This window comes from Echinops telfairi, unplaced genomic scaffold (assembly GCF_000313985.2).
Source record: "Echinops telfairi isolate 266 unplaced genomic scaffold, ASM31398v2 ScPeMD7_20;HRSCAF=75, whole genome shotgun sequence".
Taxonomy (NCBI): Eukaryota; Metazoa; Chordata; class Mammalia; order Afrosoricida; family Tenrecidae; genus Echinops; species Echinops telfairi.
Genome location: NW_022103917.1, coordinates 5,473,064 through 5,493,732, shown reverse-complemented (window position 1 = coordinate 5,493,732; position 20,669 = coordinate 5,473,064). Strand labels below are relative to the sequence as shown.

At 41.7% G+C, this 20,669-nt stretch overlaps 1 protein-coding gene across 1 annotated transcript in view; it reads right to left on the bottom strand.

Moving 5' to 3' along the window:
* Window positions 1-2,353: 2,353 nt before the first annotated feature.
* The window catches only part of MCF2 (MCF.2 cell line derived transforming sequence), a 54,529-nt gene continuing 36,213 nt past the window's right edge, over window positions 2,354-20,669 (bottom strand). Inside the window, exons 18-25 of the mRNA XM_045288367.1 lie at window positions 17,870-17,962; window positions 16,551-16,676; window positions 14,730-14,951; window positions 11,452-11,544; window positions 10,397-10,472; window positions 9,248-9,311; window positions 4,398-4,510; window positions 2,354-2,680 (exon numbers count right to left, since the gene is read on the bottom strand). Coding sequence (XP_045144302.1) covers window positions 2,628-2,680; window positions 4,398-4,510; window positions 9,248-9,311; window positions 10,397-10,472; window positions 11,452-11,544; window positions 14,730-14,951; window positions 16,551-16,676; window positions 17,870-17,962 — 840 coding nt within the window. The 3' untranslated portion in view covers window positions 2,354-2,627. The remainder of the gene's footprint in view (window positions 2,681-4,397; window positions 4,511-9,247; window positions 9,312-10,396; window positions 10,473-11,451; window positions 11,545-14,729; window positions 14,952-16,550; window positions 16,677-17,869; window positions 17,963-20,669) is intronic.

Below are 20,669 nucleotides of genomic sequence, written 5' to 3'. Positions count from 1 at the left end.
AAAAATAGTGAAAAGAAACGATCACATGTTGTGGATTCTTTTAATGTCCCATGGAAATTACCCTGAAATCAGCACCCCAATCATCTATTGAGCAGTATTTGGGCTCCAATATGTTCTTTAACACAGTCGATCCATCCAGGAAGGAGCGCCATCTCCCACATCCGCCTCAGCAAAGGGAAGGGACACCCAGCGTTTCTCAATTGTTCACTTGATAAACTGAAGTCCCAATGACAGATCTTCCCCATCTTTTTTCCTTTCTTTTTGGTATGGACTGCACTGAATGTCTCTTTTTAAACGTTTTTTCTTAGGAATACAAAGTAGGGAAATGTTGGGAGGAGCGAGGCTAACAGCCTTTAAAAAAAAATAGTCCCATCACCTGGGATTAAAGCATTAACCCGTTTTGCATATTTACTTCACTTTCTAAAACTATAGCTAAGGAAAAAAAACTTACCTAAAATTAAATGACTTCTGAATAGTCTGAGTAGGTCATCAACAATAGTAAATATTTAAATTCGTCTGGCTTCCCCCAACTGTTTGCTCACACATGAACAACTACCCTCCACTCTCTCATCTGTGTGATAGTAATTCGGGAGACCCAAGTTCTTTGTTTTCTTTAGGCTAGACCGACAGCTCTCACACAGTGTAGGAGGCACGTCCTGCAGTGTTGCTAAAACACTTTCCAACTCTTCTAAGATAAAACCTATATTAAGACATCATTTGCCTGTCTCAATCTTTCTGACAAGCTTACGGTGGAATTTTCTAGAGGCTGCGTGACATTCAATATGCCAAGAGAGTAAATTGCAAAAGCTGATATTGGAAGACGACGGTCTCCTTTAAACCAGATAGTATAGAGCTTTGCAAAAGAAATAACGGTTCTTCTCATGGAGACTTTGTTTTGAAAAGGGTAGTTTTTAAATAGGAACATTATGTCAATTGAGATCTTTACAAGAAAGAATCAGCTTCAAAATATGAGTGTGTGATATGGTATCAATAGATGCAAACCACATAAACCAAAGCTCTTTGGGGTTCTCAATACATGTTCTAATAACAATGTATTGTGATTTGAGTAAGGAGTTCTGGACACATAATGGTCAGCAGTTCAAAACCACTGGCTGCCCCAAGGGAGAAAGAGGAAACTTTCTGTTCCTGTGCGGAGTTACTGTCTCAGAAACCCATAGGGACAATTCTCCACTGCCCAATAGAGTTGCTGTGAGTCAGAACCCATTCGATGGCAGTGATTTTGGGTTTTTTGAGTGTTTTCAGTTAAAATGTAATCAGCAAGTTCGCTCCCTATGTAACAATTTCTACACAAAGATGTGATTAGATTTGGGGGGGTCTCAATTATGTTCCAGAATGTAAAGGATTTCTGGGATTGTAACGTCTGAGAACTGTCATTCAATACAATTAACTCTAGGCAAAGAATGTACCAGCGCTGAGCCTCTGTTTTCTCCTGTTTATGGGAGATCATAAAGTCTGCTCTTTCTCACATTTAATAGGGTGGAAAGTCAAGGTGAAATCCTTTGCCAAACTGTAGCAACCAAAGAAATGTATTCTTTGATCACTATTACTAGAAGAAAGCATGATTTGTTATTTTGAAAAGAAAGCGTTCCAGAGCCGAGGCTTTGCAGCTTTATGATATCTGTGCCATCAATCACTCCCTTCTGTCCAATTGAATCCGTTCCTCTGGAAGGAGCCAAAGGGAGAGGGCAGCCGAGGAAGGGTTCTTCCCACTCTCTAAACGGATGGCTTCACTGGGGACTTATCTCCATCAGTCCTCACTCACCTCTGAGAACCAACTTCCTTTGACCCTAAAACAATCCCCTTCCAGTTTGACAAGCACCTGCTGAGGCATAGTATCATTAGTACATTCTCGGAGAGGCCGCCAAGACACACTTCCCCGAGATGTTCTCAAAATCATTTTTCATGTATAACATTGCTGGTATCTTATGGTTTCCAACCTGGAATCAAAATGGATTTTGTTTGTTTGTTTTAAGTACAGTTACAACTTCTGGGTTCTCAGATTCTTATCTCACTGGCCTAGATGAAGAAGGCAGTGGGGAAACCTCAGGTAAGATCAAAGAGGTCCATTCATAGAGACTGAGAATTGTTCATTATGCGTCTCATCAACTCAGTGAGGACTTCATGGGTGATGCAAACAGATTCTACTTAAAAAGAGAAGTCCTTAGAGATGTATTAGAAATGACACTGGTTTCAAACTCTTTGGCCATGAAATGTAGCTAATGACCTCAAGAATATGAAGCATTTTGCTTTTACATGCCCCCTATTTTATCAGTAAACCTGTCTCAAGGACTTTAGTTTTACTGTGTAATTACTAACCATCTGGGGCCTATCTTCTCCATATTCTGTATAAGCAGAATAGAAAATTTCCCTCGACCACTGCTGGGGTCCTTCAGAGGTTTCTGCGGAGGATGGCATCCCTGTCCAAACTGGAAGAAAAGAAATAGTGGATCACAGTGATAAAATGGTGCTGAATGACCACAAGGAGAGCAGATGAACTATGTAATAATCCAGGCTGGAGATGGCAGCGGCCCAATAAGGGTTTCTTTCTCTGTATAGTGAAATCTCCCGTTTTCCAATAGCTGATAGTTCGGAAAGGGCCTGGATTATCACTTACTTTGCTTATTTTTTAATTGTTTAAAAGTGGGTGTTGGTGGGAAAGCTGTTAAGAAAAAAAAATAAGTGAGGTGATTAGTTTAGATCCTGTTTGTCCTTCTATCAGAATCTTCTCTCTCCCAAAGAGTCTTTCCAGTACATCCTTATTGGCATTACTCATCACACGCGTACTACATTCTGCCTCATATTAAACGGATTTTTGACTTGTTTTATGTCTCATACTGTACAGAGAACCTGAATTATCCATACAACTTTATAAGTTTCCTAAGGCCCTTATCTGCAGGACGTGCTTAATTTAAATCTGAAGGAGCTTCAAAAAATTCATGGGAAAATTCCATGATCTTTTCTCTTTTTTTTCTTCATAAACTTTTTAAAACCTGTGTGTGTGTGTGTGTGTGTGTGTGTGTGTGTGTGTGTGTGTGTGATCGATTGGGGGCAATAGATGACAAATTGGGCTGCTAATGTCAAGGTCAGCCATTTGAACTCACCAGCCAATCCACAAGGGAAAAATGAAACTGTCTGCTCCCATAATGATGTCCAGCCTCAGAAACCGGAGGGAGCAGTTTTCTTTGCTCTGTCCTCTCAGATCCCTGTATGTCAGAATTGACTTGATGGCAGTGGCTTATTTAACTGATTGGGATTAAGCAATCAAATTAAGGAGAGAAGGAACAGCATCTCATCTTGGCCACACTAAATGGTTCCCATAACCTGGTGAAAGTCACCTTAACTTTCCCTGGCTTGGTTTCCTCATATGTAAAATGAAGCCAAAAACATACGTGACTCTCTCCTGAGGACATAGAGGACTCAAGCACTGTGCGCTTTGGATGTTTACCTGGAAATTGAGCATGCTTGTCATTACTTGTTTCTCCTGAACTCATGGGAAATCTTCCACAGAAGGGCCCTCTTTTTAAGTGTTGAGGATCACAGGCTAACTATGTTAGGCATTTCTCAGACCTGTTCATGTGACCTGGCTATCACAGCACTTGGCACATTTCATTTTCATTGCCTGTGGAATTGCCTTTCATACAGCCTAGCTTTATGGGAATGGCCGCTGAGTGTGCATTAATTAGACTGTATACCCAGCACTTTGCATAAGTACCAATAGATTGTGTTTATTATTTGTTGAATTAAATTGTTTGAAATCAATCACTCTGAATGGCACAATTTGCCTAAAAACAAGTTGTCCGGCTACTAGTGACTGTTCTCGATTCATTAAACATATGGTAAGTGATGTAAGCACTCTTTGGAACCAATCCTAAATCAAAACCAAACCCATTGCCATCGAGTTCATTCAGCCTCCTAGTGACCCTAGTGGACAGACTAGAATGACCCCAGAGGGCTTCCAAGGCTGTCGATCTTTATGGAAGCAGATTGCCACATCTTTCTCCCATGGAACAGCTGTGTATCCTCCACAGCAGGGGCTCAAACTTGAGTTTGCCTCAGCATTACCTGGAGGTTTTATTTAAACTCCAAAGGCTTGGCCCCAATGTCTGAATTTCTGATTCCAGAGGTCTAGAATGAAGCTGGAGAATTTGCCTAACAAACTATGCTGATGGGTTCCAGGGACACCGCTTAGACAACTATGGCTCTACATTGCCCACCAGAATGACTTGCACATGTACCATAAGTCAGAAACGCCTTTTAGAAATGGGTGAGCATCATTTCGTTTCATACAAAGTCATAGGCAGATTTTCCAAATTAATTATGGTAGATGAAAGTGGGCACAGCCATGAAGCTTAGCTTTGGATGATCATGATACATACCTCTGCTTGCTTCTGCATGAACTGGCACACCTTCTGCATTGCCCGCCATGGCCGCAGCGCCAATGTGTGCAGATGCGGTCACCTCAGTGCTGACAGAACTTCCCTTTTGCTTGCTGAAATAGGAAACAGGTCAAATTCAGGAAGCTGCGGTACAGTCTAAACTGAGTAAGGAAGGTCAAATGATATTTCTTTCACCAAGGAATGCCATGTCTTATGAGCATGCCTTTAGAATCCATTCAAATAGAACTGATATCCCATTTTAAGTCCATGTGATTATACTTCATAATACAAAAAAGTATAAACTCTAATAACCTAGCCAAAAGGTCCTCTCTTTAATGGTCAATGGGAAAAAAATACCTACCTACTAAATCATAAAGGGAAAAAAAGGCCAAAATGGATAGCAGAAGAAACCCAGAAACTTGCTCTTGAATATAGAGTGGCTAAAGCAAATGGAGGAAATGATAAGTGACAAAGCTGAACCGAAGATTTCAAAGGGCAACTGAAAAAGATAAAGTACAATAGTATAATGACGTGTGCAAAACCCTGGAGGAGTTAGAGAACGAAAAGAGAGGAACCCATTCAGCATTCCTCAAGCTGAAGAAATTGAAGGGAAAACCCCTCAAGTCTCTATCTGAAATATTGATTCTAAGGGCAAAATATTGAACAATACAAGAAGCATTCAAAGCAGATGGAACGAATACACAGACAGAGTCGCTATGGCAGAAAGAATTGGTCAACATCCAACCATTTCAAGAGATAGTATATGATCAAGAACTGATGGTACTGAAGAAAAAAGTCCACGCTGAACTAAAATTGTTGGTGAAAAACAAGTCTCCAAGAATCGACAGAATACCCACAGATGTTTCAACCAACAAATGCAACATTGGAAGGACTCATTCATCTATTTTAAGAAATTTGGGAGACAGCGGCCTGGTCAAATATTGAAGAATATCTTTAATATAAAACACTTTTTTTTTTTACTGAAGATAATTTTAACGAATTTCCAGCAGTACATCAAAAGGAAACATTAGAAATGCATGCTAGATTCAGAACAGGGTGTAGAAGGAGGGCTATCATTGCTATGTCAGATGGAGGTTGGCTGAAAGAAGAAAATATAAGAAAAAATGTTTACCTTTGTTTTTGTGACTAGGCAAAGGCATTTGATTTTGTGGACCATCCCAAACTATGGATAACATTGTGAAGAATAGGAATTTCAGAACACATCATTGTGTTCATGTGGAACCGTTACATGTATTGAGAGGCAGTTGCTTGAACAGAACAAGAATGTTGGACAAATAACCCCCCAAAACTATACTATTTGACAAAGAACTTGGTATCGGGATTGGCGGAAGAATCATCAATATCCTGTGAAGTACAGATGACAAGACCTTGCGTACTGAAAGAGATGACTTGAGGATGAAGCTCAAAGACTGCAGTCGTTCAGTATGGATTAGAGACAAAAATCATTACAAGTGGACCAATAACCAATATCATGATAATTAGTGAAAATATCAAAGTTTTCAACAATTACATCTTACTTGGATACACAATCAATGCCAATGGAGAAATATTTAAGAAATCAAACAATGTTATCACATTGGGCAAATCTAGCTCTAAAGACTTCTCAAAAGTGTTATAAAGCAACGATGTCACTTTGAGGACTAGAATGTGCCTGATCCAAGCCAAGGTATTTTCAATCACCTCATATGCATGTGAAAGCTGGACAATGCTGAAGAAAGATAAAAGGATAATTATTGCATTTGAATTACATTTTTGGTGAAGAATGTTAAATAGACTACAGAGTGCCAGAAGAACAAACAAGTCTGTTGTGGTAGTTACAAAACCTGTTGTCAATTTGAGAGGATTAAGAGTGAAGGGGTGGAGTTTAGCCTGTCAACCAGGTGGCAGCTTGATGACCTCATTTGGAGGTACTAAGGAGCTAAAAGCTCCCTTGAGGTGGGACACAGGCTCACTCCCTGGGAGACATTGTAGCTGACAAGACACATGGAGCTGCGCTAGTGCCCTGACCTGGAGGAGCCACGTGGAGACTGATGCCAGCACTGAGATGCTTACAACATCACTGGATCCACAAGACTTACCACCCACTGGTCTGTGATCTTCCTGCATTCTGTGCCATTGCATGTGTTTCCTGGGTCTGAATAGGACTTTATTGATTGATATAGGACATATGGGCTACTATCTGACTTATGGACTTGATCTGGACTGGGCTGGGATATTTTCTTAATGTGCAATTACTCTTTATATAAAGCTCTTTCTTATACACATGAATGTCTAAGAATTTATTTCTCTAGTCCACCCAGACTAAAACATCTTTCTTGGAAGAAGTATAATGCTCTTTAGAAGTAAAGATGATGAGACTCGGCCTCACAAACTATGTACATGTCATTAGGATGGACTGGTCCCTGGAGAAAGACACCATTGTTTGGTTAAGAAGACCAATGAAAAAGAGGAAAACCTTCAACAAGATGGACTGACACAGTGACTGCAACAATGGGTTCAAACACAACAATGATTGTGAGGCTGGAGGAGGTTCAGGCAGCATTTCGCTAATTGTCCATATGGTTGCTATGAGTTGGAATGAACTATATGCACCTAACATCAACATTTAAGGAAGGTACGTTGTGTAAAATCCTCCTTGCTCTGCAGATTTTTAACTTTAGCGAATTAGGTAAAATGTGTGTAAATGAAGATGAAACCTTAAACAAATTCATACTGTTGAATCTGTGTCAGCTATTACTAAGTTGATTACCACATCAAATCTAAAGTCTTTACACATATGATTTTTAAAAGGATCCTCAGTAGCAGAGTGCTCAGCTCCCAACCAAAGGCTGACAGTTCAAACTCACCAACCGCTCAGAAGGCAAAAAATGTGACCTAGGAAACCTCATGGAGTCATTCTACTCTGTTCTGCAGTGTGCTTGTGAGTTGGAATTAACACAACGGCACAAAACAACAACCCAAGACACCAGATGAACCAACAAACATGTTTTGGCAATTTTTAAAGGCGATATGCACTAAAAACAAAACTAGTATTTCTAGGAAGTCATTCCAGAATTCCCACAATCATGCAGGTGCCACAGCAGTCCATTTCTGTGCCAAGACTTTGGAACCAGTGTGGGAATTCTTTCTGAATGTAAATGTTCCAGTTGAAACTCCCCCTTTTAGAATGCACAGAAACAGAATGGAGGAGGCAGTGGCGGTTCAATAGTAGGATTCTCACCTTCCATGTAAGCGACCTGGGGTCCTCCTGGCCAATTCACCTCATATGCAGCCTCTATCTGACAGTGGAGCCTTGAATGTTGTTATGATACTAAACAGGTTTCAGCAGAGCTTTCAGACCAAGAATAAAGGCCTGCTAATATACTTCTGAGAATCAGCCAAAGAAATCCTAAGAGTCTGATTTATAAGACATTATAGGGATGGGCAGGACTGGGCAGCATTTCTTTGTGCGTGGAATCACTATGACAAACAAAACAACAAAACCTCACTGCCACAGAGTCCATTCTGATTTGTAGCAACCCTGTAGAATGGGGTAGATAGAACCACCCCCCCCCCTGGGTTTCCAAGACTGTAACTCTTTATGGGAGTTGAAAGCTTTGCATTTCTCCTGAAGAGCTGCAGGTGGTTTTGAATTGCTGACTGTGGTAGTTACATAATCTGTTGTCAATTTGAGACTTAAGAGTGAAGGGATGGAGGTTAGCCTGTCAATCAGGTCGCAGCTTGATGACCTCATTTGGAGGCACCAAGGAGATAAACAGCTTGCTGGAGGCGGGACACAGGCTCACTCCCTGTGAGACATGCTTGCTAACAAGACACACGGAGCTTCGCTAGAGCTCTGGACCTGAAGGAGCCACATGGGGAGACCCCTGCCAGTGCTGGGATGCCTCTATTGCCACTGGATCCACAAGACTTCCCACCCACTGGCCAGCGATCTTCCTGCATTCAGCATCATTGCATGTGTTGTCTGAAGAGAACTTTATAGATTGGTATCGGACATATGGGCTAATATCGGACTTGTGGACTTGATCTGGACTGGGCTGGGCTGTTTTCTCAATATTCAATTGCTCTTGTATATAAAGCTCTTTCATTTACACATATGGGTATCTATGAATTTGTTTCTCTAGTCTACCCGGACTAACACACTGACCTTGCTGTTAACAACCTAACATCTACCATTACACCACCAGAGCTCCAGGAGTTGCTGACCATTCAACACGAGCTAACCACAACAAAGGTAGGCTACAAAGACCCCATCTCTAAACTAGCAGCAGAGCTGGTTTAGGGCTGGTTTGGGGACTTCGTGGTTTTGTCCAGGGACAGTTCCCTCTGTGGATCATCATATCCACACACCCCAAGGCAGAAAAAAGTCCAACTCAGCAGTGACAGGTCTCTATCAAGGGACCACAAGAGTGAGCCAGTGACACTGCAGATAGCCAGGGCTTCATCTAGTCTGTTTGCATATTCTTGGAATTCTCCATTCAGATGGAAAGTGACCAAAAAGAGGAGAAAGCCATAATGATAGCCACCTTTATTCCATATGCAATACCCCGTTTTCCCCCCAATCCCTCAGGATAGTGTAAGAGCCAAGTTTAAAAGCCAGCTCAAACTATTATAGTTAACCTTGACGTGAACAAGGAATCGCTGTTAGGGACTATCAGACAGCAAGGATAAGGCTAGAACTGACAAAATTATGCGTTTCTAGAATTGGATGGATTCCTGCTAAAATGGTGGGTGGAGTTTGTCAGAGATACTTCAATTATATTGTTTCATGTTAGCTACAGAAAACCAAAGATTGAGAACATTTTTCTCCTTAGAGAAAATTCACTTACTCATTCTGCTTAAGGGAAAGCGGCCCCTGGCCGGCCATCTGATCCCGTTGCTCTTGTTTTTTAACTGCAAAATAATAACAGAACTTATTATGGATCAGTCAGAAGTCAGTCTTCGTACTTACTTGAAAGCTAGTGACTTAATACACCATTCCCATTCAAGAATTCCAGATAAGCTGTACTCACCTGATAACCTGAGAGAGAAGACCAGTCTGAATTTGGGTTTGGGAAAGGCTGAAGCCACATTAGTCAAGAAATGCATGTTTAGAACTAGATCTTGGTTTACTGAGCCATGATGGATGACTGGCAAGCCTAAGCAGAGTTGCCTTATGGTGAGAAGTTGCAAATAACACAGTCAATTGACTGCATCTGCATTGCCTTGCTTTTCAATGACTTCTCAATCAAGCTTGAGTTCATTCTCCCAAATGGTTTTAAACAGCCTCCTGAATCTCGATCTTTCTATTAATTTACCAAACTCTCTCCTTATAAATAGTAATGAAGGTTGTGAATCCCTGGCTTATGGGAAACTCTTACTTGCCCTTTAATGGTATCTAAATTTGAAACAATTCAAGCAAACCTATTTACAACAAATTATTCACTGTAATCACCTTCACTTGCTGCACATGCAGCTTTTACATCACTGTGCACTAAACCCCACTGCCAATTCGTAGTGCCCCGATGCAGAATTCCTAAGACAGTTAGTCTGGAAAGGAGCAGACAGCTCCATCTCTCTTCCTCAGAGCGCTCCGTGGGTTTGAGCAGCCGCCTTGCAATTAGCAGCTCAACACCTCACACTGCGGTTAGCAGTGTCCCCTGTGTTTCTTTTCCTTGCATTTTAGGATGGTTCCGAGGGACCCAGTGGGACAAGGTCCAACTACCCCTATGGGTTTCCGCGACTGTCACTCACTACGGAATCCACTTGATGGCAGTGAGTGTGGGTGTTATTGTTTGTTTTTAGTGGGGCGAAATAAGAACCTTATGTGCCAGTTCTGACTTACAAATGTCACTGAAAAACAAAGATCCAGTAAGGAGCAGATCCCAGGGATTGCCTGGGACTATCTGCTCCATTCCCTACGGATGGCCACAAAATCTGCACCTATGAGCTTCTACTGTTCTTCTGGTTCTGAATAATTAATTCATGATTAAATTTACCTGCGAGTTCCTGTTGCTTCAACAAAATGGTTCTTATTTCTTTTAGCCATGTCATCTTCACGTCCATATTTGGAGCCTGCCGATTTAAAAAGAATGGAGGTGACATTTTAAAAAGAGGATGTTTATAATGCAACAGCTTCATTAAACCGATGAAACATGATCTACTACCTAGAACCTTATTTCCCCTTTATAATCCTTTGAATCTTAAGATCCCTAAGCAGCAAATCAGTAGAGTAGGTGAAGTGTAGCCCAATCCATTTTGAAATGGCCCTTAAATAAGGAAGTAACAACACCGAGCACACGTAAAATATCATTTCACTTTGCTTGGGGCTTTTATTTTTCCCCCCCACATGAAAGTTTGTTAAAAATGTAAATCTTGACATTAGAACTCCCTTTTAATGCATTTTGAATTGATTCTAGTTTTTTATTATTCTCTGCTTTCTTTGCGATTAAGGTTTTTCTGTTTTATTTGGTCATGTTGCTGGGTCCTTTTATGGATTTTGTCTTTGTTTTGTACCTTTTTCTGTATAAAGAAGTCAGGATGGGTGGATCTAGGAAGACAGCAACAGGATTACGAAATCCCTGGTGCCATGGAAGGAGAGGGGGAGAAATGGGGAGGCAACAGCGATGGGTACAAGAAGGAAGAAAATGTCGACTGTGGCGAGGACTGCACAACCCTTCTTTAATATGACTGAACTATTAAACTATATGTTATTTTTTTAAGTAAATCCTTTCATGTTTCATTTTGCCCAAATAGGGTAAGTGCTACTGTGGTTGGAAAGACAACCTATTTACAGAAGACATTGAGTGACAGATGATAGATTGAAAGGTTCCTAAAATAGTATCCCAAATAGTGTAACAAGCATTTGAAGTTTGTTAATAGTAGAAATCAACCCAAACCATGCAAGCATCTTTTTATGGATTGTAGCCATCAAAGTACAGCATTAAACAAAAGAAACAGATAGTTTAAACAGATATCAAAATATGTTTGCCAGTTTACACTTCTGAATCTCAAAGTAGGTTATGGCATCTAGAATAAATAGTAAATGTCCAACCTGGAGAGTGTAAACTTCTTCCTTTCCACTGCTCCAGAGTTCAAACTTGCGGCCATCTCCTTTAACATACTCAGTGACTCCAACTTCATTTATCTACAACACAGAAGAAGACATTTTCTTGAGTATTTTATTTTGAGCACGAAATTATACTGCATGCACTTCAGCATCGTCTATGTGAAACTGAATTGCTCGCTTGGGCAAAAACAGGCACTTTGTCCTCCATGAGTAAAACATAAGTTGACAAGAGTATCTAAATGTTGTCATCACACTCTGAGCTTTAGAGTTCAGGTGCCATGCTTCATCCCAACGATGAGCAACAAATGCTATGAATCAGCACATGCAAGTCATTCGTGCAAGATTGATTTCTGCTATCAGTGAACAATGTGGTGTGAGGAGGCTTCAGAAAGTGAGCGGGAAAATGGAATGAAAAGATAATGGAATTTTCCATGAACTTTTAAAAGCCCCGTAGCATTAACGCCAAGGAGCCTTGGTGGTGTAGTGGTTACGTGTTGGGCTGATAACTGCTAGGTCACCAGTTTTAAACCACCAGCCACTCCATGAGAAAAGAAGCAAATAGCCACATCTTTTTACAGCAAAGTGACTGGTGAGCTCAAACTACTGACCTTGTGGTTAGCAGTTCAATGCGTAGCCCACTATGCCAACAGGGCTCTATCCTGTCCTAGCAGGGTCGCTATGACTTGAAACCACTGTGATGGTGTGGGCTTTTGGGGAAAAGTCATACCTAAATTACTTTAAATGGCTATTTTTATTAATTATTTAACAAGCTGGTTAATATTCCAATTTATTCCCTCTATAGAAGTCCAGCCCACCACTTGCCAGCAATGTGACTTTGAGTGAGTTACTGACTTCGCTGTGCTTCATTTTTCCCATAGTTAAAATGGGAATAAAAATAGCAGTGCCTCGTTCACAGAAAGTTGCTATGATCAGTAAATGAGTTCATAATGGTATTTGTAAATGCTCAGAACACTTCCTGGCACAGAGTACCAGCTTTATGCTTGTTGGTTTTTTGAAAAGAAAAGAAAGGTAATGTATGAACTGAGGAAATGGAAAAACTCCCATCTCTCCTTCTGATTAACTGTGACTACAGAACCTTTCTTTTGTCAACTTTAACTATAGCTCATCCATGCCCTAAACCTTTATCTACTGCCATCAAGTCGATTCCCAACTCATAGCAAACCTATTGGGCAGAGTTCCTGAGGCTTCATGAGAAGAGACAGCCTCACCTTTCTCCCAAGGATGGCTGGTGGGTCCGAACTGCTGACCATGCAGGTAGCAGTCCAACACATAACCACGTACGCCACCCAAACCAAATCACACCAAGCTTATTGCCACCAAATCAATTCCAACTCCAAGCGACCCTATACAACAGGGTAGAACTGCTCCTGTGAGAGTAGAAAGCCTCGTTTTTCTCCTGAGAAGTAGCTGGTGGTTTCTAACTGCTGACCTTTCGATTAGTAGCTCGAAGCGTAACCCATTGCGCCACCAAAGAAATTTCCATTGGTCTCAGTGGCATCAACATTTTATTTCCCCAGCAATCCTGGTCTAAAACCTTACAGGCGTCACTGATGACTTTTTTTTTCTTTTAAAGATATGAGGCATTATTGTAAGACAATAATGCCTTGTATCCTTAAGCCAAATCGGATCGATTAGCTTCATTCAAATATTATATATTACTTCTTGCCTGTATCTAGCAAGTCACCCAGTCCAACTATTTTCTCGTCAAATATTTCTCATGTCTATCCCAGCCCTCTCTGTTTCTGTGGTAATTGTTGTCATTTGTGTTCTTATGACTTCATTACTTCATACCAGGCCCTCATAAATATAATGTAATCTGGAAACATTTTCTTGCTGTGCCCATCACTGTGATAAATAAAGATCAATGAAAAATCAATACCAACCAGAAATTCTACATTCAATGTCCACAATGGCCACCTCACTAATAAAATACGCATCAAATGGATTTCACTAAAGTATGCCTATATTCAACAAAGAAAGATAAAGTACCTTTCCCAAGAAAGAGGCAGAGATTACAAATCCATGGTTCTCCAGGAAAGTTTATTAGAGACATAAAAGTCCCCTGGAGATTTCTGTACTAGGAGGTAGACTGCTCATCTCAAAGGAGCATTTTGAAAACAGAGTTTGAGAGAAGCTGCAGTGGGGTGGGGGTGGCGGGGAGTAGATGTAGGAGTAGTTCAAGGACCTGACCCTAGGGCAGGGGTCCAGGAGGAAGAGTTTTGGGTCCCTAAATCCATAGAGTGATTCTTAAGCAGGGCTTGCAGATCCAGTGCTACCTTAGCAGAAATGCCCCATGCCCATCTCAAGAGCCCTAGAGACCCCATGCTGGGCTGCTATCCTCAAGGTCAGCCGTTCAAAACCACCAGCTGTTTCACAGGAGAAAGGAGAATGACAGTCTTGGAAATCCACAGGGTCAGTTCAACCTAGTTCTATAGGGTTGCTGTCAGATGGAATTGACTCAATGGCAGAGAGGTTTTCTTTTGTTGTTGTTGTTTTCTTTTTCTTTTCTTTTGACTATTTCAGGAGACATTATCTCATCCTCTTCATTAAAACCAGTTGCTCTGGGGATGACTCTACTGAAGGGGCCCCAAAGTGCTTCCGGTTCCTGTCAGCATATTCCCCCCTGCCTTTCGGTATCCCTTCCTCCTGCCCTCCTGTTATCCATTTGCACTGATGAAAAAGAAAATCAAACGTTTCCTCTTTTTCTCTCCTGCACCATGAACGCTCCTGCCTGCCAAGCCCTGGAAGGCCACCGAGTCTCATTCGTGATGGGTTAAGAGTGTGCCAACAGAGATCGCTGAGGCTCAGCGAGGACCCTGGCAGACCGCCTGAGGACAGAGTGAGGGGAAAAAGGATGGGAACACTCAAGCCTTCAACTGGCTCCCTAGCTCGCTTGCTCACTCATTCACTCTCTCCTTACCAGCTGGCAATCGCAGCTTTACCTCCTTCCCAATTAGCGTCCCGGTGTCTTCTAAAGGACATGATGTGCGGCTAAAGGAGAAAATCCTCACTTGGATGGAAAAGTACTTGAGCTTTATGTGTGGTGAATTATGCCCCCACGCCACACACACACACACACACACACACATACACACGGGATATACGAGGAGGGCAGCAAGCAGCTCGTGGACAAATTCCAGTATCTTTTCATTCCACATTCCCAGACAAGTTTGAAGCCTCCATATGTATCCACACACATGCACACACAACACTATTACATGACATCATCCAAAGGAACTTACATCCAAACAGTTTTTAAAACTGTATGATGGAAATCTCTCAGAGCCTTCTCCGCCTTCCATGCGCTTCTTACAAAAAATGATGGCTTTCTCATACAAGAAGAGGACACGCTGCATGGGCTTAAATCGAGCAAAATCCTTCATTTTGGTAGGTCCTTTCCGGTGGCCCATCCAGACACTAAATGGGCCTTGCATGATCATCTTGCCCAGGTCGTTCAAATTTCCCTGCAACAGAAATCAGGAGCCATTAGACCAGGCAGAGCTTCACTCAGCTCTCTGGCGTCTGCATTGTAGTGTCACACTGGAGGCATTACAACCCTGAAGCATACATGGTAGCATCTCAACAGCCTTAATTACTAAGACTTTTTCGGTTCAACCACACTAGGTGTCACAAATGTGCGAAATCACTTTGAGGGATGGAAATAGGAGAAACTCCGTCTCCCTGGCTTCTGGCCTCCTTGTGGGAAGTCTGTCTGCTGAAGTAACATACTCCATCTCTTCCTCAATTCTGATTGGTGGATGACAGATGCCAGTCAAGCTTTCCCCCCACCAGCACCCCCCCCCCCGTGGGTGGAGTTAATCTGTTAAAAAGGCCCCCAACTCAGAAGATTTGATCCTTTTCTTCCATCTCTATATGCTGGACTGGGGGAAGTCCTCCTGGACTAGAGGTTACATGTTGGGCTGCTAACCTCAAGGTTCTGCAGTTCGAAACCACCAGTGGCTCCTTTCAAAAGAGAGGTAAGGCTTGCTGTTCCCATAAAGAGTTACCGTCTCAGAAACTCACAGGGACAGTCCTATCCTGTCATATAGGGGCACTATGAGTCAGAATCCACTCGATGGCAGTGAAAGGAGATGCTGAACTAGACAAAACAGCCATCCCAATTCTACCTTACAAGTCTGCCTAGACCAGAGGATGTACACTGGTACAGATAGGAACTGGAAACACAGGGAATCCAGGACAGATGAGCCCTTCAGAACCAGTGGTGAGAGTGGCGATACTGGGAGGGTGGAGGGAAGGTGGGGTGGAAAGAGGGAACCGATTACATGTGACCTCCTCCCTGGGGGACACACAACAGAAAAGGGGGTGAAGGGAGACGTCGTACAGGGCAAGATATGACGGAATAATAATTTATAAATTATCAGGGGTTCATGAGGGAGGGGGTAGTAAGGAAGGAGGGGGAAAATGAGGAGCTGATACCAAGGGTTCAAGTAGAAAGCAAATGCTTTGAAAATGATGAGAGCAACAAATGTACAAATGTGCTTGACACACAATGTATGTACGAATTGTGATAAGAGTTGTACAAGCCCCCAATAAAATGACTTTAAAAAAAAGAACTAAATATTCTTGAAATAGGGCAAGAATTAAATAAGAGCCCCGAATCCACTCATTCGTCTATGGACTTCTCTATTTCACATATTTTTTTTCTGTACTGAATTAATTTCATTTATAGACTTCCTTATTATTTCCTTTGTTGTTGTTTCATGTACTTACTAATCACTATGATATGTGAATTATATGCCAATAAAACTGTAGGAAGGAAAAAAAACCTGCATTCAAGGATGGTCTGTCTCCTGAACAGACCCAAACATGCCTTCAGGCAGAAGTCCCCAGGTCTGGACTGAGGCGCAGGCACTGGGGCCAATGGAACATTGCAAATCTATCTGCGTATGGATCAGGAGCCAATTCTTTACTTGGCATTAGCATAATAGTCCCATTTGGTTGTCTCTCCCCGCACCTTATTTCTCAATGGTTCCAGGAGGGGGAAAGGGGATGTTGACAGGTTTACCCACCCCAAATCCCAACAACTTGGAGGATTAACTTACGACGTAGCCAGTCACTGCTATCTGATGCATGGAGTCATTCACTGACTTCAGTAATTCCAGTATTGAGTCCAGCGCTGCCTTTAATTGCTCAGTCCCTTCACAGTCTGTGCTATATTTTAATAGATCCTGTCATTGGAAACCAGGAATGGATGTCATATTAGGTGGTTATTAATAGCTGGATTAAAATTATTAACTTTTTGGCTAATATACATTCAAGGAAGAACTCAAAGATAACATCACTTTTTTTGAGTACGATAACCCCCTGGATTATGAACAAGTCCTGGTCTTCAGTCTTCAAGGCAAATTTGCACATAAGTGGGAACAATTAGGTATGGTTCATATTCAACATCAAGTTAGGCACATGTGTGTCTCAGTGTACTTTTATTGTGTACACATCTATGCATAAAGAATTTTTCAAAGCACTTCCAGGCATACTGAAACATCTTCAACAATACAGTAAAAATAATAAAAGTTTTGATGCATGTCCCAATGTAGCACTCGAAGTAGCATCCATTTGTTACTACAAAACACTATATGTACCCCTCCCCCAAGTTTAATATAATTGGTTTTGCAGGAGATGATGTAACTCCAAGTTATAGGTAACCCATGGACTTCCTGTAATTTCACTTATGTGCTCTTTGTTACATTAATACTGTATCTAAAAACAATGTGAAAATTGGAGAAGCAGAAGTGATAGAACAATATAAAGCAAAGGGCATTTGATGCTTTTGAACTGGGAAAAAAAGAGCATTAGGCCACACTAGAGATTTGTTTTAAAAGCAATTATACATGTGACTGTGCAAATGGTTAATGGACTCCACTGATAAGTAAAACATTGCTGGTTGAGCCCACCCAAAAGTGCCTGGGAAGAAAGGCCTGGTGATCTGCTTCCCCCAAATCAGCCATTGAAAACCATCCTATGGAACACAGTTCTAAGCTGACACCCAGCGGATCACCCTGAATTGTAATTTTCCTTTTTCAGAGAGAAGGTCCATATGAAGTTCTTCCTCAAAGCTCTAAGAAATGTTGGTCTCTTTTGATCTCAGCAATATTAAAAGTTCTCCAGTGAAATCTCCTACATAAATCAACTCTAACCTCTTTGGAGAATTGAATGGAAAAATGATCCATACTAGTCTCAGCTTGGCGTCTAAAGTACTTGTACCATGGCACATCGAATGGATTCTATTAGGAAACCCAACCTTCCTACTTATTGATCCTACCTACTTCTAGTGCTTCCTAGGCAGAGGGGCCCTTCTTCATAGCTTCTATCTCACCCAAACAAGTAAGGCAAGACTGAAAGGATTGTATGATGTAATTACCTTCAGCAGTAATTGATATTTGGTGATTCGTTGCACTGGCTTGAGTAAGTAGGAGTCCAGTCCAAGTCTGTGTTTTAATTTCTTTTGACATTCCTGTTATGAAAAGAGAATTATCAATGCATTTCCACTAAGGCATGTTCCTGTGAGGATTTCAAGTGTTGAACAAGGAGCCTCGCTGCATGAGTATCTCTTACATCTCAAAGAAAATGGACCCGGAAATGTGTTGTTTCTTCTTGTGGTACAGAGACAATGAGCATGAAAACTACAGTCAATATTACTTCATGGGTTTGGAAAGTAGGAAATCCCAAGGGTAAAAAGGCAAAAGAAATTGCCATGTAGACATTCACATTAAGGCGGGAACCTTAAACAGTGAGAAAGCAAGGACTGGCCGAATATACATGGACATGATTTTAAAAAAAAATCCTCCGATATGTTTTCTAAAGGAATAAAATAAAACAGGTCCATAGACCAAGGCTCAGAAGATAAAATAGTCATCACTAAATAAGTAAGACTGGCTTTGACAACAGTGTTGTTTTGTTTTGTAAGTATCACAAGAAAAACACGACCATCTCAGCTAGTGTTCTATTGCACCAAACTTATTGGCTCACTGCCACAATAAATGAAAGCGCCATGGTGTTGCGTCCTGGAAACATTGCTGGGTTCAGAATTAGGGTAAGAGGGGACCGATTAGAAAGAAATGTTCATACATGTACATATGTAGAACACAAAGAGATGCGGGTTTATACCTCTGGAAAGACTCAGACTCTTCTGCTGAATGTGGGTAAAATCTCATACAATCTAATTCAAATATAAATAAGTCATCCACTTCTGGTTAAAGATGGCAAAGTGATACAGGCAGTTCCCACACATATACATGCAGCCAGAGTCCCTTATGAAGCAGGTGGCCAACTGGGGAAACCAATGAGCCTATAAGAGCAGACTGGTTCTGGAGATCTTCCCCAAGGAATCTGTTTGAGGCAAATCATCCTACAACGAGGACTATGTTCAACAAACTCACCACTCATGCCAAATTTCTAATCAGTTTTGTAGTGCCTATACCTGGTAGAGAGACAGATGAGACTTCCGACTTCGATAAAGAGTTCTGGTCTTGGAAACCCACAGGTGCAGATCTAACCTGAGTCGGAATCCATTCAATAGCAATGATTTACTTTGTTTTTTCATTTTATATCTGCTGGCATAGTGGGTTACATACACATTGGAGAGTTAACTCCAAGGTGAGCAGTTCGAACCCACCAGAATCTCTGATGGAGAAAGAGAAGCCTTCTGCTCCCATAAAGATGCAGAGCCACAGAAATCCAAAAGGGAAGTTCTACTCTGTCCTATAGGGTCACGAAGTGCCAGAATCCACTCAATGGCTGGGGGTTAGGTTTTGGGTGGGTTACACCTAATGTAAGTGGTCAGGGATGAATCACCAAACTTCAAAGAAAGTTTCTAAGTCAAAGCAAAGAAAAATAAAATATAAAAACAGTTACAAGACATGATAGAGGGAGGAGAAATCTTATCTTTAAAGAAAAAGGTATCCTTTTAATCCTCATATAAACAAGTGAAAACATGGCCTTCATGGGAAGATACTATTAGAAAGACTGTTCTGAGACCAAAAGCAGGAGTGAGACACTTCGAATGTGTGAAGTATACTGGCAGAAACGAAACTCACAATAAAAATATTGGAAAATAAATTGGAGGTCTCTCAGAAATGACATGGAAAGAGCTGTAAAATAGAGAAAACACAACATGAAAACCAACCCAGGATACCCAACCTGCACATAATAGAAATTCCAGAAAATCAAATCAGTAACCAAGTCTATTTGGACAAGAAGATCTACAACCAAAAGGGATCACCAGAAGGCCAGCACAGTGGCTGAAAAAAATACGAGTGCCCATGTCAAGGTAGACACCGTGCAATCTCAGAAGCCTGGAAATAACAAAATGTTCCCATCAGCTTTCAGAGAGAAGAAAGGCAGAGAAAAAGTCAGCCACAAAGGCACAAAGATCAAAACTGGGGTCAGATAGAAAGTCAATGGAAGAAAAGCAATTTTCCCCCAGAATTCCATACCAGGGACTGGAAACGTTACAGGTTCAGTGACAAAGAGGAAGACCCTCAGCAAGATGGATTGACACCGTGGTTGTGATCATGGGCTCAAACATGGCAACAATTTGGTGGTGGGACCTGGCAGTGTTTGTGTTCTACTGCACAAATTATGGATAGCTATGCACTGAGCTGCTAAACTCAAAGTCAGTAGTTCAAACCCACCAGCTGCTCTGAGGGAGAACGATGAACCTGTCTGCTTCCCTAACCGTTTAAAGTTTCAGAAACCCAAAGAGGCAGTTCTACCCTCTCCATTGGGTTGGGATTGATTTCATGGCAGTGAGTGAGCTAATGGAGTGAGGTGAGTAGGTGAGTGAGTGAGTGAGTGAGTGAGTGAGTGAGTGAGTGAGTGAGGTGGGTGAGTGAATGGAGTGAGGTGAGTGAGTGAGTGAGTGAGTGAGTGAATGGAGTGAGGTGAGTGAGTGAGTGGAGTAAGGGGAGGGAGGAAGTGAGTGAGTGAGTGAGTGAGGTGAGTGAGTGGATGGAGTGAGGTGAGTGAATGAGTGAATGGAGTGAGGTGAGTGAGTGGAGTGAGTGTGTGAGTGAGGTGAGTGAATGAGTGAGTGAGTGAGTGGAGTGAGTGTGTGAGTGAGGTGAGTGAATGAGTGAGTGAGTGAGTGAGTGAGTGGAGTGAGGGAAGTGAGTGAGTGAGTGAGTGAGTGAGTGGAGTGAGGGGAGTGAGTGAGTGAGTGA